Here is a 27292-nt window from a genome sequence, read left to right on the forward strand (position 1 = left end):
CCTCGCGGTGGGTGAGTCAGGTCCCAGCCACGCTGCCAGCCCTGGGGACCCCCCAGCCACGTCCCCCCCAGGGCTCCCGGTGCTGCCCATCACCGCCCGGTGCTCCCTGGTGCCTTTCCCAGGGCCGGCGTGGTTTCCGCAGGCAGCAGGTCACAGCCGAAGGCAAACGGCCTGGAGCTGGCAGCGGATCCGTCCTGGGAGGAGGAGGAGAGGACGGCAAAAGTGCAGGGAGCGACTCGGGGCTGACGTCAGGGCGGAGGGAGGGCTGCGTGCGGCCGCCCAGCTGGAGAGATCCCCGGTGCCTCCGATCAGGGGGGGCCCAAAGACACAAACCTGTCCCCCCCCGGTCTCCAAAGAGCCTCCCAGCTGCCAGCCCCGGGGCTCAGCCTCTTCTTCCTCGCAGGGGGCAGCTCCCGATGGGTGGCGGGGAGGGGGTTAAGGGTCCCTGGGTCATCCCCAGCGCTGGAGGCTGGAGCCCAGCTGGCCTCGCGCGCCGAGCTTTTGGCGAGGACGGCAGCGCGCACGCGGCTGCCAGAACATCTGGCTGCGCCCCCGGCCGAGCCCCCCCTGCTCTGGGAGGGGGCTCCCTGCCCGGGGACGGAGCGGCCGCATTGGGGAACGGCCGGGGGGGTCCAGCCTGGGGGTGGGAAACACGTGGGGGTGACACCGCCACCGTCATGGGCACCGCGCGCTGGTGGCGGAGAGGAGGCAAAGGTTGCTGAACGGGGTGGAACTGGTACAGGGAATTTTGGGGTCAGGAAACACAGCTCCCAGCAGAGCAGCCCGCGTTCCTTGCAGCCTTTGAACTCCTCCTGCCCAAACGGGCAGCCCGGAGGAGCCGAGGGTCCGCGGCGTCTCCCAGCACCGGGGGCCGGGACCCGGCCGCACGCGGGACTGGCAAAACTGGGCTCCGGCGCGGCTTGGTTAAAGTCTTTAATAATTACAAGAATTCCAGATTCATTACAGAAGAGTTTACAACAAATAATATTTCTCCATACAAAGGCAAAATAAAACTTTTCAAGTAACAGCGCCCTGGCTCTGCCGTGCCGGGGAGGGACAGGGACGCGCGCCCCCACCAAGGCACCGCCGGGCAGCTCCGCAGGCTGGGCACCGGCACCGGCACCGCCGGGCAGGGCAGGGCCCGGTGAGGGGGTGCCCGGCACCAGGACGCTCCCCACGGCGCCGGTAAGGCACAGGAGGGCATGGCCCGGGAGCGGGGGCTGCCCGGGAGCGGGGGCCGTGCTGTGCCAGCGCCCCGGTGTCGGGGGGCAGCACCCGCACGGCGCCGGGGGGCTGCAGCCGGCCCAGCAGCGCCGGAGACCCCGGGAGCCAGGGGGGAGGAAAGGCCATTTACACCATGACAACGTGCTCCCAAAAGGCATCGACACATCATTATTACTGTTTAATACAACCCCATATAAAACTGAAGCAGCAGCAGCAATTCTTATTGAGGGACCTAAACTGAAATAGGTTTAGAACATAATTTAAAAAAATAAAAACAGCAAAAGTAGCAAAATATATGATTTTTTTTTTTTTTTATAGCAACTGATATCTACCAGCCACTAGTACCTTACTACCAAACTGGTATATCTCTGGTAACAACCCTTTTAAAAAGACATGTAAATATATATTCATATTTATACATATTTTTAGCTATGTACACAGGACTTTTGTTCCCAGCACCGGCCGTCGGCTGCCTCTGCCGCTGGTGCTGAGCAGACGCCCGCGCTGGGTCCCCCCTCCAAGGTCCCGGGGGTTTGGTCACCGGGGGCAGCCTCACAGCACCGCGCACCCGAGGGCCGTGCCGTGGGACCCCTGCGTGGTCGGGGATCACCTCCCTGGGCTCCCCGTTTCCCCCCGGGACACCACGTCCCAGCAGGGCGCCGGCCCCCGGGGAGGATTTGGGCTTAACCAAGTGGAGAGATCGAAGCGCAGAGCTCACGGAGGAGGTGAAAGGAAAGGAAACACCCGACACCCAAAACACCGAGCGAAGCCTTCGGGCTGCAGAGTTCACAGCGGAGGCGGCAGGAGGAGCTGGCAGGAGACATGGGTGGTTCTGGTGGTGGTTCTGGTGCCGGGATGCTGCGGCCGTGCCTCCCAGGCCCCTCTCGCAGCTCGGCACGGCCGGGCCCCGCGGCGGCACCCCCCCGGCACCGCGGCACCCGCGGGCGTCCGGTCCCTCGCTGGCCGTGCCAGCCTCAGTGTCGCTTCAGTCCGCCGTTGGTGTGCTGGGGGGGGTACTTGGGAAGGCACGGCTCGTCCGGCAGAGGGTCGTGAGAAAACACAGAGTCCTCCCCCGAGGAGCAGGTGGAGCTGCGGGTGTCCGGGAAGCCGGGCGAGTACTGGTCCAGCGGCACCGAGAGGTCCAGGTACTCCTGCAAGGGACGGGGCTCAGGCGGGGACGGTGCAGCCCCGGGGGGGGATTCCCGGATGGGGTGGGCGCACGGGGGGTCCCCTACCTGGTTGGAGGTCATGGCCACGATCCTGTCCAGGTCCTCCACCAGCTGCTTGAAGGTGGGGCGCTGCGAGGGGACGGCGTGCCAGCAGTCCCGCATCATCATGTACCTGGGGGGGGGCCAAGGGGCGAGAGCTGAGCCGGGTCCCACAGGCACACGGGGAGCTCTGTGCCGTGGGCCGGCACTGTCAGTCGGCAGAGGAGGGATTTGGGGGATTTTGTGCTGTTCTGTGCTCATCTCCTGTGTGGGAGGAAGGGAATGCCCCCGCTGTGGGCACGGGGAAGGACATGGGGCTGTTTTGGTAAGACCTAACCTAAACTCAGCTAGTCCCTGCTCTGGGGTCATTCTGGGATTCACTCCTGCTGAGCGGTACCAGGGGAAGATGTTGATTATTGCAAACAGATTGAGCTGATGTTTTCGCGGGGCCGGGAACTGCTGGAAAAGTAACTCTGAACATCTGCCTTCCCCGGCGTGCACCTGCCTGTGCTCCGGGACGGGAGCACGAGGTTTGCCTGAGGTCTGCACGGGGTGCACTGGGGGGAGCGGCACTGGCCACCCCCCGTCCCCCAGCCCGGCGCGGCACTCACAGCTCGTTGGTGCAATTGCTGGGCTTGTCCATCCTGTGGCCTTCCTTCAGCAGCTTGAAGAGCTCCTCCACCGGCACGCCGGGGTACGGCGAGCCGCCCAGCGTGAAGATCTCCCAGAGCAGCACGCCGAAGGACCACCTGCCGGGCGGGCACAGCCTCAGCCTGCTGCGCCCAGCGGGGGCCGCACCGGAGAGCTCCGGGTGCGTGCCCAGAAATCGGGTTGTTTGGTGCCGGGCCGTGCCCCGGGTACTCACACATCGCTCTGATGAGTGTATATGCGGTCGAACAGGGCCTCCGGGGCCATCCACTTCACTGGCAGGCGACCCTGGGGAGAAGCAAATCCCCCATCAGCGCCGAGCCCCAGGGCAGCCCGAGGATCCGGAGGGGATCACTGGGAACCTGGCGGCACGGACTGGGCTCTCCGAGCGCTGCCCCCCCCCTTCCACAAAGCCCCTCGTCGTGGCACTCACGTTTGTCGTCTTCTTGTAGTAATCGATGTGGTGGATGTCACGGGCCAGCCCGAAGTCAGCGATCTTCATCACGTTGTCCTCGGTCACCAGGACGTTCCTGGCCGCCAGGTCCCTGTGGATGCACTGGGCAGAGCGCGGGGCCGTGAGCCGGTCCCGAAACCCCATCACCCCCCCACCCCATGGCAAAGGGGGTCACGGCCCCTTCCCACAGCCCGGCCACCGGGGTCCCCCTGTCTGGGACTCAGCGGGGGGGCTCTCACCTTTTTGGAGGCCAGGTACTCCATGCCCCGCGCCACCTGGTAGGCGCAGGACACCAGGTCCTTGAAGGAGAGCTGCTCCTCGGGGACGCGGGCGGGGTTGTAGCAGTACTCCATGCCGGGGGGGCGCCGCGCCTGCAGGTACTCGCGCAGGTTGCCCTTGCTGGCGTACTCCACGATGACATAGAGGGGGCCTGGGGGCAGCGGGGCCGGGCGGCGCTGAGCGGGACCCCAGCCCCTGCTCAGCCCCCGGGGGCTGTCCTCGCCCCCCCATGGAAGCCGGGACGCCCTCTCCCCGCCCTCGTGCTCACCATCCTGCGTGCAGGCCCCCAGCAGGTTGATGATGTTCTTGTGCTTGCCGATCATCTTCATCATCTCCATCTCGGAGATGAGGTCGGACAAATCCTTCTCCGTGGCGTCGGCTGCAGCAGCAGAGGCGCCGGTTGGGGCGGGGGCCAGGCTGGGGTCCCCCCCACACCGTGCTCCCCTGGCCCCAGGCGCCGTGCAGGGCCCCCCCCCCCCCCCGGCTCCCAGCACCACTTACACTTGAGCATCTTCACGGCCACTTTGGTGACGCGGTTTGGCTTGTCCTTGTCGAGGCCGATGGCCTCGGCCAGCACCACCTGCCCGAAGCACCCTTCTCCCAGGGGCTTGCCCAGGATCAGCCTGCCGGGAGGACGGACAGACAGACGGCCTGAGGCCGGGGGAAGGACAGCGGGACGGCGCCCGGCCCCGCACCCACCCCGCAGTCGCCCTCACCTGTCCCGGGGCAGCTCCCAGCGCGGGTCCTCGGGGAGCTCGTACTCGGAGACGCCGGCCAGCATGGGGGTGCCGCTGGAGGAGAGGCGCGAGGGCCGCACCAGCATCACGCCCGAGTTCATGGAGGAGCTGGAGTCGGCCGACACCTGCAGCGGGGCCGTGGGTTACCTTCTCATGGTGCCTGGGGCCGCGGCCGGCCACCCCCACCGGGGGGAAGGCGCTGACCGGGGCCCTTCGCCCCCCCGGCCCTGCCCGGATCCCCAACGCTGTCTGCGGGCACGGGGCCCCTGCAGCGCTGCTTCCAGTCGGAGCGCGACTAAATCATTTTTAATTAATTTCCTGCTTGCTGATACCACAAAATGCACAGCCTGGGGTCCTCCCGTCTCCTCGGTGGGTACAACAGGCTCTTCTGCCCCAAACATTGGGTGGCCATAAATCCTTCTGGCCCTCCGCACTACGGTCCCCACCCCGCACCGTGCCGTGGGTGAGGGGTGGCCCTGGTCCCCCCCACCCTAACCCAGGGAAAAGGCGAGCCTCTGGGGGAGCAGTAGGTGCAAACAAACCCCCTCTCTACTTTCTGTTACCTGTCTGCGCAGGGGGATGCTCTTGGCCAGCTTGTGCACGGCCAGCTGGCTGTTGAAGTCCGTCTTCTTGGTGGTGCTCTTCATCTTGTAGATGATGACGGTCACCACCATGCAGGAGATGAGGAAGGCTCCCGTGCAGTAGATGATGATCTCCAGGTAGAGGGGGGACGTCATCATGGCCGGCGTGTCCTCGATAGCTGGGTCGGCACGGGGAGGGCATTAGCAGGACCCCACCCCGAGGTGCTGGGGAGACCCCGGCCCCAATCCTCGCTCGGGGTCAGCCCTGCCTGGGGCGCAGCGGGGAGCGGGGAAGCTGTGGGGAGGCTGCACGGGGACCCCTGGGCCGTGCGCTGCATCCGTAGGCAGGCACCCGGGGTGGGGGGAGGCAGGATGGGGCCTTGGGATGGGTTAAATGAGAGGTGTGAAGTGGGGGCACGGTGCCTGTCCCCGCTCCGTATGGGGTGGGGTGGTGCTGGTGGCACTGCACGGCTGAGCTCACCCATGGGTGTGTGTGGGGGATGCCCCCTGCATCGCCCCGTGGGGTCCCTGCCCCGCTGCTGAGCTGTGGGCATCCCCCAGGGATACGGCGGGGTGGAGGGGGCCATGCAGCACTGCCAGCTCTGGGGGGGTCTGGGCGTTACTGGGAACACTGGGGCAGCTCAAGCGGAGCAGCCAGAAGCGCCGCCAGCAGCAGCAGCCTGCCGGGACCCCGGGCTGCTGGGGAGGGGTCCCAGCCCCGCGTGCCGCGGTGCAGACCCCATGCTGGTGGCTGCCGGTGGCACAGGAGGGAGCAGTGCCAGGAGTGGCTCGGGGCAGCTGCAGCTGCACAGTTTGGGGCAGCCACAAACCACAATCAGCAGTGGGGGAGCTGCTGTACCCCCCCCCCTTGCAGCACCCCCGACCTGACCCCCAGAGAACAGAGCCTCAGAGAGAGGCGAAGAGCGGAAACCTCCTGTCCCTGCAGCCACCACCTCCGAGCACGCCAAGCGGCGGCTGATAACGGGGAAAGTTTTTGGCTGGCAAGCGAGGAGCAGGCAGCACCCCAAAAAACTTTCCCTGGCTGCTGTTATCAGCCGTGGGGCCGGGCAGCATCGATGGGCAGGAGCAGCATCGATGCGCCCGGAGCGCAGCACAGCGACAGCCCCGGTGCGCTCCCACCCCGCGGGGCCAGGCCAGCTCCTTGGGGGCACACGGAGCCGGGCAGCACCCCCAGCCCCCCCAAAGCCCCCCGCTGCCGGCGTGTGCCCGGGATGCTGGCCTGGCCCCGGGTCCAAGCCGGGTTAAAAGCAGCCGGGTATGCATTGCTGGGGGGGGGAGGGCTGCGCGCCCCTTCCCTACCCGCCGGGGAAGCGCCCTGCCCCGGGCCGCAATGCATACGACGCGTGGAAACGAGGGAGGAAAGGGACAGGAAAAGGAGTATATACCTTCGAGAACTGTCAACCATGCAGAGTGATGGGAGATCCCAATAGAATTACCCGCCAAACATGTATACTCCCCAGCATCCTCAAAAGAGACATTCCTTAAGTGAAGGACTTCCATTTCTTTGTCTGTCGTGTTAACGCCAGCCGTCTAGAAGGAAAAATGGAAGCAAAAAACGGAGAAGCAAACGACATGAGATCTTCTGGGAAGCGGGCCAGAGAGGAGGGAGCTCAGTCTCATTTGCCAGACCCCCGGGAGCAGACAGAGACCACTGCAGCCCTGTTACAGAGACCCTCAGGATGACCACTCATCCAGCGGCCCTACGGAGATGCCGGTTAAAAACCCTTCACCAAACTGAGTGTCCTGCCCATCTGAACATGCTGGCAATGGGCTACATGGAAAAATAGAGCTCAGGGAGAGCCGGCCGGCTGAGCCTCAGGACGTGGGGGGCACGAGGACGGAGACAGGAGGCAGGGCAGGGACAGCGGCACACACCCGGCACGGCTCCGGTGGCTGCGCAGTGGGGTGGGAAGCACACGGAGTGGGGGGGAGGACAGAGCACAGAACCTAGCCGGCCTCGCTGGGTATTTTTCCATGGCTTTTTGCACCAGAAATACAGCAGAAACAAGAGAGCCCAGAGTTTTGTTCTCCACCGCTGGGGACGGACTGTCCAAGGAAGCCTCCCACTGGGCGTCCTTCCGATTACCTTTCGCCAGAGGTCTGGTGACAGTGAGCCACGCAGACTGGTTGGCCTCGCCAATATAATTGGAAACCTTACAAACATACTCCCCGCTCTCCGCCTCTGTCACATTATACAGGGTCAGCACCTCCGCATCAGAGCTATTAATTCCCGAGTGCTGGAACAGACCAACAACAGAGGAGTCACATCGACGGCGTCAAAACTCGTGGCGCCCGCAGCGTCGGCGCCCACTCTGCCGGCACGGCGAGGGGGGGGCTGCCCCCAGCCGGCACCACCGCGGGCAGCAGGGCTCGGGGGGCACAGTGGGGGCAGCAGCAGGCGAGGGACCGCAGCGCTGCTCCCTGCTGCATCGCCTCCAGGGGCATGGGAAGGGACAGCCGCGTGCCCTGGGGTCCGGGGTGAGGATGGGGAGAGGCGAGCCCCCCGGGGTGCTGGGTGGTTGGTGCACGGAGGGTGCTGCTCCTGCCTGGAGGGAGCAGGGCGCAGCCATCCGCCCCCGTGCTGGCTGCCAGGGCCCCCCCAGCCCCACGGCGTGCACCTTTGGGGCACCACAAGGCTTTACGCCCCCCCTGCACGCTGCCCTCCCTGCCCCCTGCCCACCTCCCACCCCCGGAGCGCAGCACACGGGGCTGGGGGCAGCTCTGGGGCTCCGGCTGCCTCGGTGCCACCCGGAGGGGTCCCCGGCTCCGTGGGACCCCCCGGCTGTGCCCAGGGGGACCCTGCAGGGAGCTGGGCTGGGGCAGCCCGGGGTGCGGCTTTACCTTCAGGATCTGCACGTAGGGCAAGTTGTCGGGGCCGATCTTGCTGCCGTTGACCTCGATGTGCTTCAGCCACTGGATGTGGGGCTGGGGGTCGCTGTAGACCTTGCAGACAAACTCCACGTTGCTGCCCAGGGCCACCGTCTTGTTGGCAGGGAGCCCTGCCTGCAGGATGGGCCGGTGCGGGGAGCGCTCTGCAGGGGCCGGAGGGACGGGGACACCTCACCACGGGGCACCCCGCGTGGGGACCCCCGCTTGGGGAGGGGGGGCCGTGACTCCCCTGTCCCCGGGGGTCTCCTCCCGCAGCCCCAGGCCCGGGGACAGGTGACGTCCCGGGAGGTGACACCCCGGTGCGGGGACTTGGCTACCTATTGGGGGGTCAGAGGTCAAACAAACCTAACGAGGGCCCCGGCCGTTAACAAAGCGGCTGCCACTGTGGTGAGTCAGCATTAACAAACCCCTTTGTTCACCTCGCTGACTGTTCCCTTCAGTTTGCTCAGTGTAATCAAATTAAATCACATTTTTAATGGTTCATTTACTGGCATTTAGAGCAGCTCCACATGTGGAACTGCTCAGACCAGCCTTCCCAGCTGGGAATTATGGCTAATAAGGCGATTAGAAAAAGTTTCTGTCTGGTCTATGAAATTATTTCCACCACAATTAAAAACCCCCAGAATGGTTCGGGGTGATCCTTCCGCCTCGCCTGCTCTGCACCAGGGGGCATCCCGCGCCTCCCCTCCCCGTGTCCCCGTCCTGTGCTGGGGACAGGCGGCTGGCCGGGCTCGGGAACGGTTTGGGAGCAGCGCCCGGCCCAGCAGAGCCCACCGGTGGCACCGCTGGCGTTGCCCCCCCAGCGCCATCCTCACCCACGACATCCAGCTGGTAGGTGTGGTTGATGCTCCCGTATTTGTTCTCCACGATGCAGGTGTAGTTGCCCTTATCGGACGGCACCACCGAGTCCATGATGATGCTCCAGGTGGCGTAGCGGACCTGGGGGCAGGGGGGGGCTGGCGTTAGGTGCGAGGCGCCGGGCGCACGCATCAGGCCCGGCTCAGCCCCCAGGCACGACATAAATCTGGGTCCGAGGTCACCTTTCCCCTCTCCTGCAGAGGGGCCGTAATTGCTCCCAGCTGTGCCGGGCCGGGCTCGCCGCGGAGCCCAGCGGCAGATGCTGTGAGCTGAGTGCACCGGGCATGGGGACGCCCGCCCCGAGGGAACAGAGCGGCTTTGTTCTGCCCCATGGGGGTCAGCGGGCAGGGCACAGCGCATCCCGGGGAGTCCTGGGTGCTGCTGACCGAGCATTTTTCCTCCTGGTCTGTCCCCGGGTGGCTCCGCAGGGCTGCGAGCGCTCCCAGGTCCCCCCTGGCCGTGGGGCGCAGGGATGAGCCCCCTGCACCCATCCCCTGCCGCTCCTGGGCTCCGGCTGCCTCTGCCCCACACCGGGCTGCCACGTTCCTCCCTCCCAGCTGGGACCTGGTGACGCCCTCAGCCCAGCACTTTGGCCCCAGCAGCCACCCTGGGCACTGTGCCATCACCTTCCAGCTGAGCCGCCTTGCACAGACAGGGACCTGCTGCCCTGGGGTGCAGCGCTGAGCCCCTGCATCCCCCCCCCCTCTCCCATTTCCCCTCCCCAGCCCCATGGGAAGCTGCCCTCACGGGCTATGCCTGGCACCCCGAGCTGCAGCCCAGCTCCAAAACCAAACGGAGCAACCGGAGGCTGCCAGAGCAGCAGCCCCCATGGAATAGCGAAGGGATGGAGAGGGGACGGGGCCCCCCGGCTGCTGGGGGTGCCGGGGCTGGAGGTGGCCCTGGGTGCAGGAGGAGCACCCGGGGCGGACGCTCCGCGGGGGGATTAGCGCGGCCAAGGCTGGCTGGTTTCGTCCTTCCCCCTCCCCCAAAGGTTGATGCTGGTGCAAACATGACCCAGAAGCAGGTCACTGCCGTGGGGCTGTTCTGCAACAGGAATGTCAGGGGGCCCATCTGCCCCTCTGGAGGCCCGGGGCTGCGCGAACAGGCGGCTCGGTGCCTCTTAAGCTGCAGAGCCCATTCACTTCCCCCTCCTCCCCGCGCCGCCCCAGAGCGAGCCCCCAGCCCGGCCCCTCGAGGTGCTCGTGGAGCCCGGACCCGTCAGGATGGAGCCCGGGCAGCCACACAAACACCCACCCGTGGGTGCTGCCCCAGCCCGTACCTTGTATCCCCCGATGCGGTGGTCGGGCTTGAACTCCTTGCCGTTCTTCAGCCAGCGCAGCGTGGGGTTGGGCGTCCCGCCCGACGGGCACTTGAACTTCACCGTCTTGGCGGCGGGGACGGCGTGGAGCTTCTTCTCCATCTTCTCGGGATAGGTCCAGTAGGGAGCTACGGCCTCTGGGGAGCCAGAGCGGTGGGCTCAGCGCGGTGGGCGCAGGGCACCGGGCAAACGGCGGGGGTTTGGGCACAGCAGCAGCCTCCCCATCACAACCTGGTGCTGGTGTTCCCCAGGGCACCCAGGGGTCCCCCATCGAGCCCTCGCTGACACCAGGTGCCGTGGGCTGCAGCAGGGCCCTGCCCTCCCTCTCCTGCCCACCCTCTCCTGGGTCCCTGTGTGATGCCCACGTGTGTGCCCGGCTTCCCCTGGCCCCCACCCCAAAGCTCAGGGCAGAGGGAGGAAGGGTCAGGGCAGCCTGGGGGCAAACCCCTCCGGCAGACGTACGGTTCGGCTTGGTGTTATCGGCCTCCTTCTCCTCTGAGGAGGAATCGTCTTCGTCGTCGTCATCCTCCGCGGAGGGGAGCGCGTCTGCAAGAGAAGAGACGCCCGGCTGAGCGTGCGCCCACCGACCTGCCCTTCCTCCTGCACGGGACCCAACACCAGGGCAGCACCGAGGCACGGCGGGGAGCTGCGAGGCTCCTGGTGGCACGGCCAGCAGGGTCCCGTTTAGCGGTGCCTGCTGTCCAAGCACAATTTGCCCCCCGAGGCTGATTTTGGGCTCAGGAAGGCAGCGCCCCATGCTGCGCCCCCAGGCACCGTGCCTGGCGCCACCAATCCACCCAGGGGGCAGCTGAGCCCCCAAGGCTCAGCCAACGCCTCCCGACCCGCAGCGTTCACCTCCAGCATCGTGCCTCAACACCACCAAAGTGAACCTCGGCCCGAGCCCAGCGCGTGCTCGTTGTGGCAGCGGGACGTGCAGCCCTGCCAGCCCATGCAGACAAACACACGTGTTCCCACGCATGCACCCCGTGGGCTCGCAGGGGCAGCGGGGGCGTCGGACACCATCCGTGCTCCCCCCTGGCAGCCTCAGCCTCCCCCTGCCCCGCGGGGCCGGCAGCAACACCCGGCGGTGCCGGCCCTTGCGCAGAGCTCTCCGTGCACCACCATCCTCATCAGCCCGTGCCCTGTGGGCACGACAACCCCGGCTGCCCTCCGGGCACGGCAGGGAGCCCTCGCACCGCGTTCCCAGCTCCTCAGCCGGGCTCCGTGGCCGTGCCACGCGTGGGGAGCGCGGCGCCACCGGGGTCGGTGCGGGGCCGGGACCCTCGGGCAGCGCCGCCGCCGAACAAACCTGCGCGTGGCGGCGAGCATGCAAACGCCTGCGCACGGGCACCTCCGCTCCTCGCTCCGCCTGGGCTGCCCCTTCCCTGCGCCGCTACGAACCTGAGACGTTCACGGAGAAGTAGGTGGTCTCGCTCCCTGAGGGGCTGTTGGTCATGCAGGCATAGAGCCCCGAGTCCTCGGGCACAGCGTCCCTGACCTCTACCTCCTCCCCGGTAATGCGCGTCCGGTTGTTCTCGGCCAGCTGGACGCCGTCTCGCACCCAGTTGATGCTCTGGACGTCATCCCGCAGCCGGCAGCGCAGCTGGAGGAGGTCCCCGGGGTGGGCCGAGTAGGACTCCACTTCGATTTTCGCTTTGGGCAGAACTGGAGGAGTTAGGGGAGAGAGGGAGAGAAGGGAAAAAAAAAAAAAAAAGGAGAAAAGAACTAGAGACAAAAGGACACCAAGCTGCTGAGGGGCTGTGTTAATCAGGCAACATGCGCTGCTGGGACGCTGCCGCTGGCCCTGGGGCTGGCTGTCCCCGAGCGCGGCCACGCAGCCCGCGGGGCGCAGGGGAAGCAGAGGCAGAGGCTGAAAGCGGCCGAAGCAGCACCAAGCGCCTGGCCCCACGGCACGGCGAGGCGGCAGCCGGGGAGCTGAGAACCACCGAGCGCCCTCGGGCTCTGCCTGGCCCCGTCCCTCGAGGAGGGAGCGTGCTGGGGCAGGGGTCTAAAACAGGGGAGAAATGGGCAACCTGGGACAAACCCCGGTGGCTCTGCCCCGCTGCTGCTCATGGGTCCCGGGGTGCCCCCTGCCCAGGAGGGGTCTCAGCCAGCGAAGCGGGCCCCGGGGTCCCCATGCTGCAGGGACCCCCGCCCCGGTCAGAGCACCTCGGGGAAGGGCAGAAGGCCGGGTCAATTAGGGGGGCAGCAGGCGGGGTGCGAGGCTCAGCGAGAGCAGCAGCGCTGGGAAAGCTCAGCCCAGGGGAGCTCCGGCCAAGGAGGGCCGGCGGGGTGCTCCTCGCTTGTAGCTGTCCTGAGGTGTTCGTGCCAGCAGCACAAAAATCCTGCCCGTCCATCCTGGTGCTACGCGGGCTGCTCCCTCCTGTCCCTGGTGTCGCAGACGGGGCCGTGTCCCCCAGCGCTGCCCTCGCCCGGCGGTGCCGCTGCACAAAGCTGTTGGTCCCCAGGTGCTGGGCTCGGCGCAGATGTCCGGGTTTCAAACAATCTCTTCCAATTTCCTGGCCCAAGGAAGGGCTCAGCCAGGTGCAGCTCTGGCTTTCCTCCCAGTGCCAGCACCACCGGTTTTCTTGCAGATCTCTGTCACTATTTATTTCCACAGGCACCGACGTTCAGGGTGGGTGCAGCCGCGTCCCTACAGCATCTTCCCGGTCCTCGCCGCTCTCTGGGCAGTGGCCGGCTGGCTTCAGGCTGGCTGAGAGCAAAAGCCGTCCCCTTCCACTCTCTCCAGCTCAGCACAGAGCCTTTTCACGAGGCAACCCCAGAGCAAATCCTCGGGAACACCTCCTGCATGTGCCAAGGTTCAGAACGGCTTCCAGAGGTCCCTTCCAACTGTGACCGTGCATTGATCCCGGGATTCCCTCGTAGCAGCCCCTGGGGCCGCCTGGCTGCCAGCACCCCGGCAGAAGGACGTGCCAAAACCTTCCTGGGCCGGCCCAGCAGGTGCCCATCGCCCCGACGGGGAGGCTCTGCCCCGCTCTGCTCCCTCCTGCTGCTGCAAACGAGGTTTGGGGCTTCCAGCGCCTCGCTCAGCGAGCCCGGCTCCGCGCTCTGCCTCCTGGCCTCGCACATCTGAGAGGCTGCAGGGGAAAACCCTCTAGGAACAGCTTGGGAGCTTCTCTCGTGTGCTGAGCACCTAAACGAAAGCAGCTTGCTGGGGAAGAGTTCAGCGCTTTCCTCGACGGCGAGAGGGCCAAAAGCCAGGCTCCGGGTCTAGCAGTGGGAAGGTGGAGGCTGCCGGAGCCCTGTGGCTGGTGGGGGACGAGCCTTGCTTTCCCCATCCCATTTTCCCCGTGTTTCCCTCCCGCAGCCACACAGGACGGGCACTCCTTGCAGCTCTGATTTGTGTTTCAAAGGATTAGTCACAGGCAGCCCCCAGCACACACAATGCAGCAGCTCTGCCCCGGCTGTGTCCGAGCACGGCACAACACCACCCCCCTGCCCGTCCTGCCCCGTTCCCTTCCCAAACACAGCAGGGTCAGCCAGCGAAAAACAGCCACGAAAACCCAAACCAAAACCAGGAGCAGCAGCCAGAGCTCTGTCCCTCGTTTCATGCCCTCCAGCACCCGCTTTGGGCTCGGGTCTGAACTCCTGCAGCCCCCAAACACCTCCCGGCCGGACCCATGGATGGGTTTGTGGGGAGAAAAGCCCTTTGGAGGCGGGGAGAGCTTGGAGACCCACACCTGCTGCTGGGGCTCGGGGGGCTCACGGGGGCGGCCCTGCGAGCCCGGGGCTGCTTTGCAGCAGCAGGGATGTGATGGACGGGGCGCTGCCCCGGCGGAGAGGGGAGGCAGAGGGCAAGGCAGGATCCTGCCCTTCGGTAACCCAAAGCACATCTCTGGCACTCGGGGAGGAGGCGGAAAACGCGGCATGGTGGGAACGGCCTGAAAATGAATTCACAGCCTAATGAGCATGTCCAGGTTAGCTCCCCCCCGGGCGGCAGCGGGACAATGAGGCTGCCGGGGCGGCCCTGGCAGGCGGACAGCACCGCAGCCCTCAGGGACGGCCCGGCTGGCACCGCCACAGCCCCTGCAGAAACACGGCCACGCTCCGGGCAGCGCGGTGCCCGGCAGCACAGTGCCCTCGGCAGGGCTCGTCTTGCCCCCACCTACGTTAATTAGGGGGAGCCCGTTTGATCGCTGAGCTCCATCAGCCGGAGACGTCTCTTTCAGACGTTTTTCTGTAACTTACACCCAGCCAGCAGGTGCAGCTCCTCCGGAGAGCCGCCGGCTGCTCCGAGCAGGGTGCAAGCAAGCCCGAAGCAAGCCCCGGCAGCGAAAGCTCAATCGGCCGGACAAACGCTTGGCTCTGCTCTTGCCCAGCCCGTCCCGTTGCAGCTTGGCAAGGGAGCCAAGCGCAGGAAGCAGAGCATGGTGCTGCCCACCCAGCCCTCACGGGGTGCACCGGGGGTGCTGCTCCTGCTGGGGGCTGCGTGCCTGCACCCTCATGAAAAGGGGTCCGGCTCCCTCTGTCCCCCTTGTCTGCCAGCTGCTCTGCACGGGGAGGAGAAACACCCACCCAAAATATGAATAAGGTGTAAGAGAACAAATGCAAACTCCCTGCAAAGCTTCCCTGCTCCCCCCTGGGGCCCTGGTACCCGTGTACCTGCCATCCCAGCACTGCGTTGCCCCTCTCCCATCCTACACCTGCCCCACGTGGCTGTGCACCTCTCGCAGGCAGCACTGCAGGGAAGAGGAGGAATTTGGGTCCCCAGGGATGCCAAGGAGCCCCCAGAGCAGCTCCAGGAGTGGGCATGCTCTGCAGGGCTGAGGATGGGACCTTCAGCTGAGGTTCTGGTTGTGGTGTTTCTTTTTGCTGTGAGTTTTAAGGGAAAACTGCCAGCTCCAGCATCACTGCACCGGCCTGGAGAAGCCAGCACGACGCACGTTAAATCTGGCACACTCGAACTCTCCGCCATGCCCTTTTCAACCTCAATTCTTCAGCCTGGGGAGGAATCCTGAGCTTCCCGGTGCAGAGGGGGCTGGGGGAGCCCCACCACACCCCATCCAGCAGGGGAAGGGAGCGCCCACAGCCCGGGAGGGGCCCCCACGTCCCACGCAAGGAGGAATGACCCTGGCCCTGGAGGAACGCGCCTTCGCCTCGAAACGAGCCCGGGACGGTTTTGTTGCCTTGTCCCAGCTTTGAAATGGAAGCGAGCCAGATGGAGAGTGTCACCGGCTTCCTACAACTGCCACCGCTCCCCCAGGCATGGCCCCTGCTGCGGCCGGGGCCGGGGCCGCTGGGGTGGCTCCGATTAACCTTTCCCCCTGCTCCCAGCGCAGCCCGGCCGCTCGCCCGCCCTCCTTCCCCCCCCAACCCCGAAGGATTTTGCATGCAAATGGCCCCGCGCCAGGGCCGGGCCGTCAGAATGGAGAAGTTCTGCATTCAGCCCTGACAAAACCGCGCGGACCGCTGTGTTTGCCAGAGCGAGCGCAATAAAGCGGCCAACAAAGCGGCGCAGGAACAATCCGGGCTGAATGGCCGCGAGCAGCGGGTCCGGCCGCCGGTTGCCCTGGAAACCCCACCAGGGCTCACTGAAGGTATTTCCTGAAGAAAAAGCACACACATGCCCCACAGCTCTGCTAATCCCAACAGGAAGCGCTTACCGGGACGTGGGGATTGGCTTCTTTCTTATTTAAAAAGTGCCTCTCCCGGCTCGCCCCCGCAGCTGCCCCTGGGCGCGCACGGAGGTGGCCAAGTGGCCCCCGCAGCATCCCCTGGGCCGGGGGTCCCGTCACCCCTGCCCTGGGGTCCCACCGCCTCTGCCTGGGGATCGGGGAGATGCCGCAGGGCAGACGCAGAACCATGACCGGGTTCTTCTCCGGGGCCTTGCCCCGTGCCCTCTCCCACCCGGCTCTCCAGCAGCAGAGGCGAATCGCTGCAGCCCTGGGCAGGGTGCGTGGCTGAGCCAGCACTGAAACGCAGCAGTGAGGTGCAGCAGCATGACATGGAGCAGTGTTTCAGTACCAGGCATGCCAGCAGCTTGCAATGTCGCTGGGGTGAATGCTCACCTGTGCCCTGGACACCCCAGGAGCTGAGCAGCCTGCGGGGTGGCAGCTTGGGGCAGCCGGGGGTCCTGCATGTCCCCAGGGACCCACACACATGCCTGTGGCTTTTTGCAATAAGCAAGGGGTTTGCCAGGGCCCCCACTCCTCTCCCCCAGAGCTGTAGGATCGCCTTGCACACCCCAGGCACAACACGACCCCACAGGAGCAGCACCCAGCCCCACGCACACGGGGAAGGCGCGGGGCAGCTCCGCAGCCCAGGCTCCGGCCGAGCGCTGCTGCCTTTCCCAAAGACTCATATTTCTTTTTTTTTTTTTTTCCCTCCTCAATTAAGGGCTGGAGTGACAGCATCCGAGTGGAAAGGCGGGAGGTGGGGAACAATGCCTACTCGACAGGCTGGGAGGGGAAGGGAGCAGCGTGATGCCCCAGCGGACACGGCCGTGCCCCGGGGACAGAGCGGCTGCAGCAATGGGGGGCCAGGGCAGACAGACCCCCCCCGGCCGGTGGGATCATGGGTGCAGGTGGGGGCTGCCGGGCCCCCCAGGCTCCAGTAACAATCCTGGGCTGCCACCATCAGCAGAGGTGCAGGTTTCCGAGCCCCCACAGCTCTGCCCCTTTGGGTCCGGAGCAAGCCCCCCGGGACAAGGCGGCCACAACAAAGCCCTGCAACTGGGAGGGGGGATAAGCCTGCAGCCAGCTGGGCCAGCATCTGTGCTGGGAAATGGGGCACCAGGGGACTGGGAAGGGGGCTTGGAGCTCCCCAGGGGACTGGGAAAGGTGCTCAAAGCTGCTGGGGGGCTGCAGCCCCTTGCTCTGTCCCTGCCCACGGGGCTCCCCTTCACTGCACCTTGCCCCCGATCGCCCTTCCCAGTGGGGACGGGATGCGTCCCCCCAAAGGCATCTGCTGCAGCCCTCAGGAATCGGAGCACCCCAAAATGTTCTGCTCCCCAAACAGGCCCAGCAGCACCCGGCTCCCCGCGGGGACGTGCTCGGGCGCTTCGTGCCGCCGGCGTCCCCTGCACGCAGGGATGAGGCAGACCCGGGGAGGTGGAAAAGCCCCGACAGCGGGGAGGACAATAGCAGACAAGGAGAGAGGGGGAAAAAAAAAAATCCCCTCTGCAATTTTCTGCAGGTTTCTGTTTAACCTGAAGACAAAGACTGGCTTTGTGAGGCGGGGAGATGGAGGTTGCTCATGGAAATTTCTTGGCTTTTTCCCTTAACTTTTTTTTTTTTTTTTTTTTACCACCTCCAAATTTAGGCAACTATAAAATGCAGTAAGTGCCCATTAATATTTTATTTGCTGCAGATTTTTCAATCACGGCAGCGAGTCCCTGACAAAGGCAGGGTTTTCCGAGCCCCCTCCCCAGGCCACGAGGAGGAGGCGGGCCGGCGGTTTGAAATCCCCCTCTGCAGCCAAGGCAGGGGCCGCTCGCCCTGCGCGAGCGAGCGCGGGGGATTACTCGCTCCCCGGGAAGGGAGCTTAGCCGCCTCAAAACCAGGAGTAAACTGAAACCCCATAAACATCCAGAACAAAGTCCGGAAAAGCTGCTGCCTCCGCCACGGAGGGGACGGGAGCGCGGCCGCAGCCGCCGCCGGGCGATGCTCACGGGGACGATGCGGGGAAGGACGGCGCAGCAGCCCCGGGGTGGGATGCAGGCACCCCACACACAGCCCCCACGGGACCCCAAATCCCCCGGGGTCGGACCCAGAGCCCTCCCTCGCAGGTGAAGCTCTGGGTGGTGCTGAGGGTCCCGGCCCGGGCCCGGCCCTTTCCCTCCCGGCCCGGCGCGGAGGCGCGTGTCAGGCTGGAACATTTCGTTCCCGGCAGCCGGCTCCGGAGCCAAAGGGCCGGGCTCTGCCCCAGCCGGGCTCCTGCTGTGGCACTAATTGGGCCGCCCTGCTGGGAGCCGTGCTGGGGAGCGCTCCCAGTTATTGTCAGCCCTGCCATGGGGCTGGCGAGGGCCCAGCTCCCTCCTCTCCTCCACCACCAGCACCATTGGCCTGATGCTGCTCCCTCCGGGGCTCCCCGGGGCTCCCCAAACCCAGCTCGGCTCACACCAGCCTTCAGCCCGAGCACCCGGGCAGCTTTCCCCGGAGCCCAGGGAGCTGCTGTGCACCCACACAGCCCCGAGCCGCCCGCCCAGAGCCACCGCTCCCCCAGGCGCTGCCGGGAAACCTCTTCCAGGAGAAGCAACCTCCCGAGCAAAACATGTTTACTGCTGTCAGCCGCGTTATTTACAAAAACAGGCGGCGAACGTGCCAGTGGAAAAACCTCAGGGAAGGTCGCTGGTGAGCGATGCTCTGCCCAGGCACCGCTCGGGGGTGGCAGCAGCCTGCAGCCCCCCGGGGACCCGCACAGCTCCAGAGAGCGCAGCGGCCACATCCATCACGGGGTCCTGCTGCCCCCGACCCTGGACACTGCCTGGCCCCAGTGCAGTCGGCTCAGGGACCCCAGCCGAAGCAGGGTTTGCTCTCTGGTGTGCCCGCTGCCATGGGGTGAGTGCTCTTGTCCCAAGCCACCAAAGGAGCACTGCTGTTGTTCCTGGGCAGCCCCGCGTCCGTCCGCATTTTGGGGTTTGGGTGGGAGGAGCAGGGAAGGAGGAGCGAGCCTTAAAAAGAAAAGCCGTACCCCACAGCCCAGACATTCTCGGGTAATTAAAACCAAAAGGCAGCCAGTCAGAAGTCCCGGGCGGCGGTGGCTGGTCTGTTTATTCTCTGCCTCACCAAGGGAAGGCCGGGCTTTGAAATGCTATCGCGTCCTCCCTGCGCGGGGCCGGCCCTCTCTGGGGCCCGGTGACCCTCGGAGCCCCATCCACCGCGTCAAGGTGCCACCAGGGCCCGGGGCTTTGCGGGGCCGTAGGAGCGAGTTCCTGCAGCCCCTGGCCACAACCCCGCTGCTTTTGGAGAGGGCAGCCCGAGCTCCCAGCCTCTGCCAGGTCTTCAGGGGCTGCATCCTCCTCCAAACCCTTGTTTGGCTTCGCCACCGTTTCCCTCCTGGTTTGTAACACCCATGGGTGATGCTGGAAGCGTGCACAGGCTTTTCACACCCCTGCACCTCGCTCTTTGCAGGCGATGCTCACCACGGCCCTCCTGGCACCAGCCCGTGGCCCCAGGGCACCCGGTGGCCACACGTGGCAGCGGTCGTGCCCTCGCACACGCTGCGGCTCCGCGGGCAGCAGCCCCGCGCTGGCCCTCAGCCCAGCCTCTGCCTCTTGTGCAAGGCAGGGGAGAGATAGCGGCTATCTTATCACCCCGCGAGGAACACAAAGAAGGAGCCGGCGTGGCGGCTGTGCTCGCCTTACCTTGGTCGGGCAGGGTGGGGGCCGGCCTGGCAGCGGAGAGCGCGGCTGTGACCAGCACAGCCCAAAGGATGAGGCACCTCCAGGTCAACATCCCACTGCTGCGGCTACTGCTCGGCGACTGGGCTCCGCAGCTCCCACTCCATGGGGGCGCCGGGTGGCTCGGCCGGCGGGGGCACTGGGGGGGTCTCCGCCGGGCCGTCGGCCGCTGCAAGCTGCGGAGGAGGAAAGCAGAGTCAGGACAGGGCGCGGGGCAGCCCCACGCCACGCGGCCCCTTCCCCTTTGTGCCCCTTTGGCAGTCCCCACCAACAGCCCCACAGACACCGTGCTGGGACGTGCTCGCCACGGCAAGTGACACCCTTTGTGTCCCCAGCCCGTCAGGGGAGACCTTCAGAGCCACCCCAACCCCCCGCAGCCTCCAGGAACCCAGCGCTCAGATCGGCAGATTTAGGTTTTTCTGAAAAACACAACCAAAAAACCGAACGTGCTGATGTGCTGAGAGCAAACTTGCTGGCAAAGCAGCCCCGAGTAAAGCAGAATTTCCCAGAACGGTGGGGGAAATTGTCAAAGGCTGTTTAAAAGAGGGGAGGGTTCTGCTCGACTCCCTTCCTTCTCCTTCACATAGTTGGCACCAGAAAGGCAAGTCTAATACAGATCGAAATGCTGTAAAATTTTTGCAACAACAACAAAAAAAATCTCCCTTTGCTCTAGCCAGATCTCCAGGACTTGGCAGAAGCCTTTCAGCTTTCTTTAACTCTGCCCACATGCAGAACGGAGAAGTCTCAAGATCCGAACGCCCTGTGGGCCCGGAGAGGTGTTCCTCTGGAAGCCAGGCCACCTCTCTCCTGCACACGCATGCCTGCAGGCATGACTTTTGCAAATGCCTGCCTGCCTCTCCTTGTTTGCACTGCACCTTCTGCTACAAGCACCCCAGGCAGCTCCCAAACCGCGCTGAGCCCAGGATGCAGCCCGGGGACGCGGCAGGTGCCGGTGTGGTTAACCCAAGCCGGGTGCCCCCAAAGCCATTTCGGGGTGTCAGCGCTGCAGGGAGGCGAGGCACATTGCGCACTGATGCCCCCAAACAGGAGGGGTCTCGCTGCACACCTCCTGCTGGGCAAGTCCCCCATACCCGGACCAAATCACGGTGTTACCTGTGCCACCACACACCCTTGGCACGGCACAAACCCCACAGACCCCAGCCCCTCCACCTCCCACAGAGCTCCCTCCGCTGAGGAACCCTTCCAGGTGGCCGCTGTGCCGGAGCCGAAGGGATGTGGCCTCCTCCACCCGCATCCCTCCTGCCCTCCGGCCTTCCCTCGGCCACGTGGGAAGAAGCAGGAGCAAACCCTGCTCGGGGCGTGCGGCTGGAGCCAGAGCCCGGACGCCCTCGGCCGTCCCCAGCCAGCCGCCTGCTTCCCCGGGGAGCCGCGCGCGAGGCCCCGCGCTCCATCCTCCACAACATCTGCGACGCCGCAAAGCCTCCAACCGAGGTCCCGACACCAGCAGCCAGTAATTGCTCCCCCAGGCTTTACCGCAGGGCTCGCGCACGAGCTCCCTGCCCCGGTAATTGCATAACCCCAGCCCGGCTGTGCTGGCCGGGGCGGCGGTGCCGGGCGCTCTGGGAGCAGGCGCGTGGGGACGGCACCGAGCCCCGTATCCGGGCCACCGCTCCCCTTCCCAAAGCGTCACCTCTCCCAGGGGCAGGCAGCTGCCCCTGCCGTCCCCAAAAGACCCACGTTGAACACTGGGTGCTGCCTGGGGGGCTCAAACAGAGCTCCAGCAGGTTTGGGGGCTCCCGCTGCCCCTTCCCCACCAGTGCTGGAGCGTTTGGGACCCCAAATATTGGGCATTATCTCCCAGCCCCGGCGCTCCCGGGCGCCAGGCAGCGCGCTTCAGAGCCGTGATTGAGTGTTAGCGATTTATCAGGGCTTGGAAGGGGGAGGTGGAAAAAAAAAGTCGTCGGTGTTTCTGGAAATTATTTTCTGTCTCTGAGCGGTTTTGTTTATCGACAGCACATGCTCCCCGGAACATGCCCTAATGCGCAGCGTCTGCGTGGGCCCCCGGGCGGCTCGGTGCCGAGGGGCGGGCGGGGGGCGCGCTGCACCTCGGTGAGCGGCAGTTCCTGACAAGTGAGTCAGTGCTGGCTCGGTGCACAGCGAAGCCCTTCCTTCGCCAGATCCACCTCGGAGCGGGCCTGGCCGGCTGATTCAGGGGCTCGGCAGCAGCCTCTCGGCCTCTTTCCACTGCTCACGGGTCTCCCAGCGGCCAGGAGCTGCCCCACGGCGGGGAGAGTCCCAGGGGGAACGGGGAGGGAGCCGCGTGCCAGGATGCGGGGAGCGGGGGCTCAGCTCCGTGCTTGGCTCCCAGCAGAGGCAGGCAGCAGCTACGGCCCAGCTGGAGAGCAGAGGAGCAGGACAGGGACCTGCCCTGCACGTGGGGACAAAGCGGGGGCTCCCCCAGCTTCCCCTCGGCCACAGACTGGGGACACTGGTGAGCAGCGAGAAGCTGGTGCCGGTGGAAGGGGAGCCGGGGGCCCTGTGCGAGGAGCTGGGGCAGTGGAGAGGGCTCCTACCTGCGCAGACAAAGGCATGGCTCTGCTCCGTGTTTGTACAGCTTTTATATAAATCCCAACAGGAAACCGCTTGCTCGGAAGGGCTGCAGCCCAGGCAGGGAGGGTCCCTGGCTCCTTCCAGGCACAAGCCTCGGAGAGCATCTGCCCCGCTCCCGCACGGCCCCAGCACGCTGCAATTTGGTGCTTGGGGTGGATTCGAGCAACTAAAAATGGAAGCAGCGAGAGGAACCAGGGCTAAGTGCCCCTTAGAGACCTGCCTGCCGAGGCTGCAATTACAGCTGGCCATTACACCCACGGAGCTATTTAGGAGCGCCGGCAGGAACACCCCCGTGCCCGCCTACCCCGCGCCCCAGCCCAGCCTTTGCACACCCGCGTGCCCCGGGGAGCAGCCCCGTGCAACCTGCCGCATCTGCTGTCCTCAGTGCGACCGGGGGCCAGACCTTCGCCCTCTGCTCTCCCACGCCGTGAGTCAGGCTGAGCTGTCGGCACGCACGCAGCACAGGCAGGGCCCTTCCCCTGCCGGTCAGCGGCTCCGATGAGCGTTTCTGAGCTGAGTGTGGCGGGGAAGCCCCTTCCCGGCGCGTGGCTCATCCCTGGGAATGCATCCAAGGTGCCAGAAGCAGGAGCGTGGCTGCTCGGCTGGGGCACCCTGGGGTGGGGGCAGGGCTGGGGGCTCCCAAAACTCCCCGAGCTCGCCCCCCAGGAGCAGGCTGCATGTGCCCAGCCACAAAGAAGACAGACTGATATTTTTCTCCGAGCCCCAGCGCAAGCAGCCCCTCCGAGCTCCCTTGGGACAGAAGGACACGGCAAAGGCAAAGCTCCCCAGGGGACACAGAGAACCTTCCCCTCACCCAGCACTCCTTGCCCCGGCCTCAGGTCGGGAACCAAGTATTTGCTGAAATAAAAAGCAAACACAACTGCAAATGTAACTACAGGGAAAAACTGTAATGCTTAAAGCAGACGCATGCTTGGAAAAATAAATATCCAACTGTGCAGCACACATACAGCGTTAACCCTTCCCAGCCACACGCATTACAGCCTGCCAGGAGTGTCTCTAGCGCCAAGTTCCCCGTGAACAGGGGTCTGGCACATGGGGCAGGAAGGACGGGGAAAGGCCCAGCCTCACCCCTAGATCTCTGTAAAACCAGCTCAGGTTTAGCAGCATCCCCAAACCCAGGGCCCCATACCTCAGGGCTCGGTTTTCAGATCTGCAGAGCATCCATCAGCACCCAAAAACCTCCCCGGGCTGGTCCCGCTGCCTGCTGTGCCGAGGAGAGCTCCAGGATGAGGACCCCAGGACGCAGCCGCAGCCTCTGGAGGAGGCAGGGGCCGGTTACCCTGCCCGACAGGCGGCTGGGGCTGGATGGGGCTTCCCTGCACGCAGCTCCTCCCAGGAAAGCTGCTGGGAGCGGAAGGACACGCGCTTCTCCGGCAGACGTATCCCCTACTGCTCACATTTGCCTTCATCCCCAGAAGCAGGAGGTCCCCGACGGGGAGAAAGCCAAATTGCGGGCGAGCATCTGCGATCCAGCCCGGGCCTGGAGAGCGCAGCACCGGGGCGAAACCAGCTGGGGCTGCAGGCAAAGCAGCTCCCAGTTCAGTTTACATTTTCGGGCAGATAAATAAACAGGGAGCTCCAGTTTGCCCCCGAAAGTGACCTGGGCTCCTGCCCAGCACAGCTGGAGCAGCCAGGTGCCTCGCACACAGCGAAGCCCCGCGCCCGGCGCCGCTCCTGCCCTCAGCCCGCCGGGGCAAGGACTGTGCTCGTTTGTTTTAATCCTCTCTGAGCAACACAAGAAGGCAACAGTGCACGCCAGCCACCGCAGAGATTAGGGGAGGAAGTGCTCCCGTGCGGGGAAAATGGCTGCTAGCCAGAGAGGTGTGCGGGGTCCGCGCCCCTGCTCCCGCAGCACCCCCGGGCTGGGCAGGGTCACTGCCGCCCACAGCCCCGCTCCTCGGCACCAATTTGGGGAGCTGGGAGGCACCCCGAGACCTCCAGCAAGAGCAAACCACTGCCTCTGCCTGCTCACAGCTGGACACGAATCCCAATTTCACTCCATCTGGGACCCCGACAAACCAGCAAGCTCCGAATCCATCCGTTCTACCAACGCCAGCAGTTTCACCGAGGGGCGAGCCGCAGCGTGAAGGTTTAAACATTCACCGCAGGGCAGCCGCGGCGGCCAGCCGCAGCACGCGAGGCACGGCGCAGTTATCCAACAACCCGGCGCAGGGGGGAAATCGCGAGGCGGCTTCGGCGCTGCTCGGCGGAACCTGAACGCGTCGGGAACGGGCACGCAGCCCCCGGCCCCCGGCCCCGCTCCCCGTGCCCTGGCCGGGCTGTGCCAGCCCCATCCAGCACCGGCTGTGCCCGGGGGGCTGCGGGCACCCGGCAGGTAACGGCACCGCCGCGCTCCCCGAGCCTCCGCCACGAGCCTCCGGGAGCGACCCCCGGGCAGGAATTTGGGTGGAGGGCGCGGCGAGCCCCCCAGCTCCGAGCCCCCCAGCTCCGAGCCCCCCAGCTCCCCTCGAGGGGCTCACGGGCACACCGAGGCGGCACAAAGCCAAAGCGCGGATTTGGAGCTCCTCCGTGCGCGGCTTCTCCCGAAACGCCCCGACACCTCGCGCCCCAGGCGAAACAAAACCCAGCTCCTCTCCCACCTCTCCCACCTCCTCCCGGGGACCGCCGGGCTCCCCCCTCGCGAACTTTTGGCGGACGGGGCCCGAGCAGCGCCGCTAAGCCCGGCACGGAGCCTGCGGGGAGCAGGGGGGGGTCCCGGCGCCCAGCTCCAGCCCCAGCAGCGGGCGCCGAGCGGCGGCGAAGCGGAGCCCCCCCCGCGCACGGGCACCGGCCACGCAAGCGAGAGCTCGGCCGCCGCTCGCCGAGCCCCCCCGGTGCCCCGAGCCGGGGTCCCCGTCGAGCCGCCCGGCGGCGGGCGAGGAGCGCGGCGGAGGGGCCGCGGTCCCGATCGCCCCCCCCCCCCCAGGCACAAAGCGAGGTCCCGCCGCCCCGCTCCCCCTCCCGCCCCCTCCGCGCTGCCGGTGCCGGTGCGCGCCCCCGCGAACTCACCGGAGCCCCTCGGGGCGGCGGCGGCGGCGCGGTGCCCGCCGCTCCCGGGAACAATGGAGGGGAGCCCCGGCCGGGGCGAGAGGCGCAGCCCCGCCGCCGCCGCGCTCACAGCGGCCGCCCCATGGCGGGGCCGGCCCCGAGGTGGCGGCGGGAGGCGCTCCCGGGAGCCGCGGCCGCCCCGACGGCCGCCCCTTGGCGCTGCGCTGCCGCTGCCGCCGCGTCCCCGCCGTGCGCCCGCCGCCGCCGGACTGAGCCGCTCCCCCGGCACCCCGCCGCCTCCCCCCGGCTCCTCCCCCGCCTTCCTCGCAGCCCTCCTCCTCCTCCTCAGCGGCCTGATGGGGCTTGTAGTCGCCGCCGGGCCGCCCCCTCGGCGCCCCCCGGGCCGCGCTCCCCCCCGGGGCAGCCCCCGGGGCGGACACCTCCGGGCCGCCGGCGCTGCAATCGCGGCGGGGCAGCGGCCGGGGCGGCCGTGGCGGTCGCAGCGCTGCGTTTGGACCAAAATCCGGGCGCCCACCTCCAGCAGCAGCCGTGCAGAGCCCCCGGCGCGGGTTCCCCCCGGGATGACAGAGGTGCGGACGGGGAGAGGGAGGGGACGGGGAGACGCCTGCCGGGATGCTCCCCCAGCAAACCGCGCACGGGGGAGTTGAGCCAAGAGCAGGGAGCGTGGGGGCTGCGGAGCCACCCCCGGCTTTGTCCCGGACTTGTTAAAGTTGGCCCCGAAGGGGTCCTACAGGGCTGCGCTGTGACACCTCCTCGTGATGGAAGGCAAAGGGACCGTGCCCCTGCTGCTCCCGTTCCTTGGTTATGGTTTTCTGCTCGCTCCATCATGGCAGTGCTTGGATGGGGAGAACCATCCCTGCTCCAGGCTCAGGGATCTGCCCGCATCCCCGGCCCCAGCATCGCATCGGGGCTCAGCTCGGGAGTGACCACAAGTTGTCACCATCTGGTGGCACAACTGGAGTATGAGCAGGTCCTCCTGGACGGAGGGGGAGACCAACACTCCCCAGGGGTGGCCTCAGGCTGCCAAGAGCCCAGGCTGGGACCCTGAGAAGCAACAGGGCCCTGGGGGCTGAGCTGGGGCTCGCTGCCTGCTGGAGACAGGCGGAGGGGCAGGGAACGAGGACTCGGCCGCAGCAGGGAAGCGCCAGCCCCTGCCCACCCCTGGGCATCCTCCCTGCCTTGGGCACGATGTCCTGGGCTCCTCTATACCTGATGCAACTTCAAGGCAAGGCAGATGCTAATTTCACATGAACCCGGGCTGGTTTCAGTCTAACTGCCCTTAATCAAGAACAGGATTAAGATAAACTGGAAGGAGCTCGTGGCTGCCACAGCAGCTGAGCAGCTTGCCATGCATCGGGCAGCCCGCGGGCAGCAGCCGGAGGGGAGCAGCTCAGGTTTGGCTCAGCAGAGACTCACTGAGCTGGGGCACGCTCAGGCCCCTCTCCTGCTCCTCCAAAGCACATTCTCCTGTGCTCCAGCTGTGGGACCAGCAGGGCCTGAATTAAAGGTGCTGGGAACCTGCACCGTGCCGGGGAGCCCCCCCCATCCACATGCCCACGCAGGGACACACTGCAGGCTCCACACGTACACAGCACGCACAGCAGCACCCCACCAAGGCTGTGGGGTGCCCCCCACCACCCACTCGCTCCCACGTGGCACCGACACCACCCACGGGTGAACCCCCACCATTGCTGCCATTGGACACAGGGACCCCAGGCACAGTGCTGGGGAGCACCCGGTGCAGCCTGCCCAGTTGTTCCCCCATGTCTCCAGACTGGTTGTACTGGGAACCAGAGCGAGCAGGGGGGACACCAGAAGGGCTGAGCTGGGAGGAGGAGAGCTGCGGCACAATAGAGCGGTTCCCCCCTGACCTTAGGTTTCCCAGTTAAAGATCTGCAGCTCTCCCCTCCTCCCCACTACAAAGGGAGCCCTTCCCAGTCCCTAATTCTGCATTTAGAAAACAAAAGCAGATGCATCTAGTTTAGCTTCGGAGAGGGGGGGGCAGGAGCAAGTGCTGGAGAACAAAGAGCTTTCCCTGAGAGATCTGACGGGACAAAGACTTTGGCAGCTCCAGCTCTCCCTGAAAGGGCCGGAGCCCATCAGGGTGCAGGCA

At 66.1% G+C, this 27292-nt stretch overlaps 1 protein-coding gene across 5 annotated transcripts; it reads right to left on the reverse strand.

Moving 5' to 3' along the window:
• Positions 1–920: 920 nt before the first annotated feature.
• On the reverse strand, positions 921–25225 carry FGFR1 (fibroblast growth factor receptor 1). Of its 5 annotated transcripts, none has more exons than XM_032204074.1 (18): positions 25180–25225; positions 19543–19754; positions 11619–11882; positions 10680–10763; positions 10179–10354; positions 8857–8980; positions 7994–8184; positions 6538–6682; positions 5108–5310; positions 4530–4675; positions 4315–4436; positions 4082–4192; positions 3774–3964; positions 3514–3636; positions 3298–3368; positions 3044–3181; positions 2460–2565; positions 921–2375 (listed from the first exon to the last, which is right to left on the reverse strand). In XM_032204074.1, the coding sequence occupies exons 2-18, from the start codon at positions 19631–19633 to the stop codon at positions 2199–2201; spliced, it is 2463 nt and encodes an 820-aa protein (XP_032059965.1). In that variant the 5' UTR covers positions 19634–19754; positions 25180–25225; the 3' UTR covers positions 921–2198. The 5 variants fall into 5 exon arrangements, with proteins under 5 accessions (XP_032059965.1, XP_032059963.1, XP_032059962.1 ...); XM_032204072.1 differs by having other exon boundaries at positions 11619–11870; positions 25180–25223; XM_032204071.1 differs by having other exon boundaries at positions 5114–5310; positions 25180–25223.
• Between the last annotated feature and the right edge of the window lie 2067 nt (positions 25226–27292).

The sequence above is a fragment of the Aythya fuligula genome, chromosome 27 (genome assembly GCF_009819795.1).
Source record: "Aythya fuligula isolate bAytFul2 chromosome 27, bAytFul2.pri, whole genome shotgun sequence".
In the NCBI taxonomy this organism is placed as follows: Eukaryota; Metazoa; Chordata; class Aves; order Anseriformes; family Anatidae; genus Aythya; species Aythya fuligula.

Coding starts and splice junctions, on each gene's coding strand:
- FGFR1 (XM_032204074.1), bottom strand. CDS start 19,633: ATGTTGACCTGGAGGTGCCTCATCCTTTGGGCTGTGCTGGTCACAGCC. Junction 8,981..10,178: donor ACCGCATCGGGGGATACAAG/GTACGGGCTGGG, acceptor CCCTGCCCCCAG/GTCCGCTACGCCACCTGGAG. Junction 4,437..4,529: donor TGGGAGCTGCCCCGGGACAG/GTGAGGGCGACT, acceptor TCCTCCCGGCAG/GCTGATCCTGGGCAAGCCCC.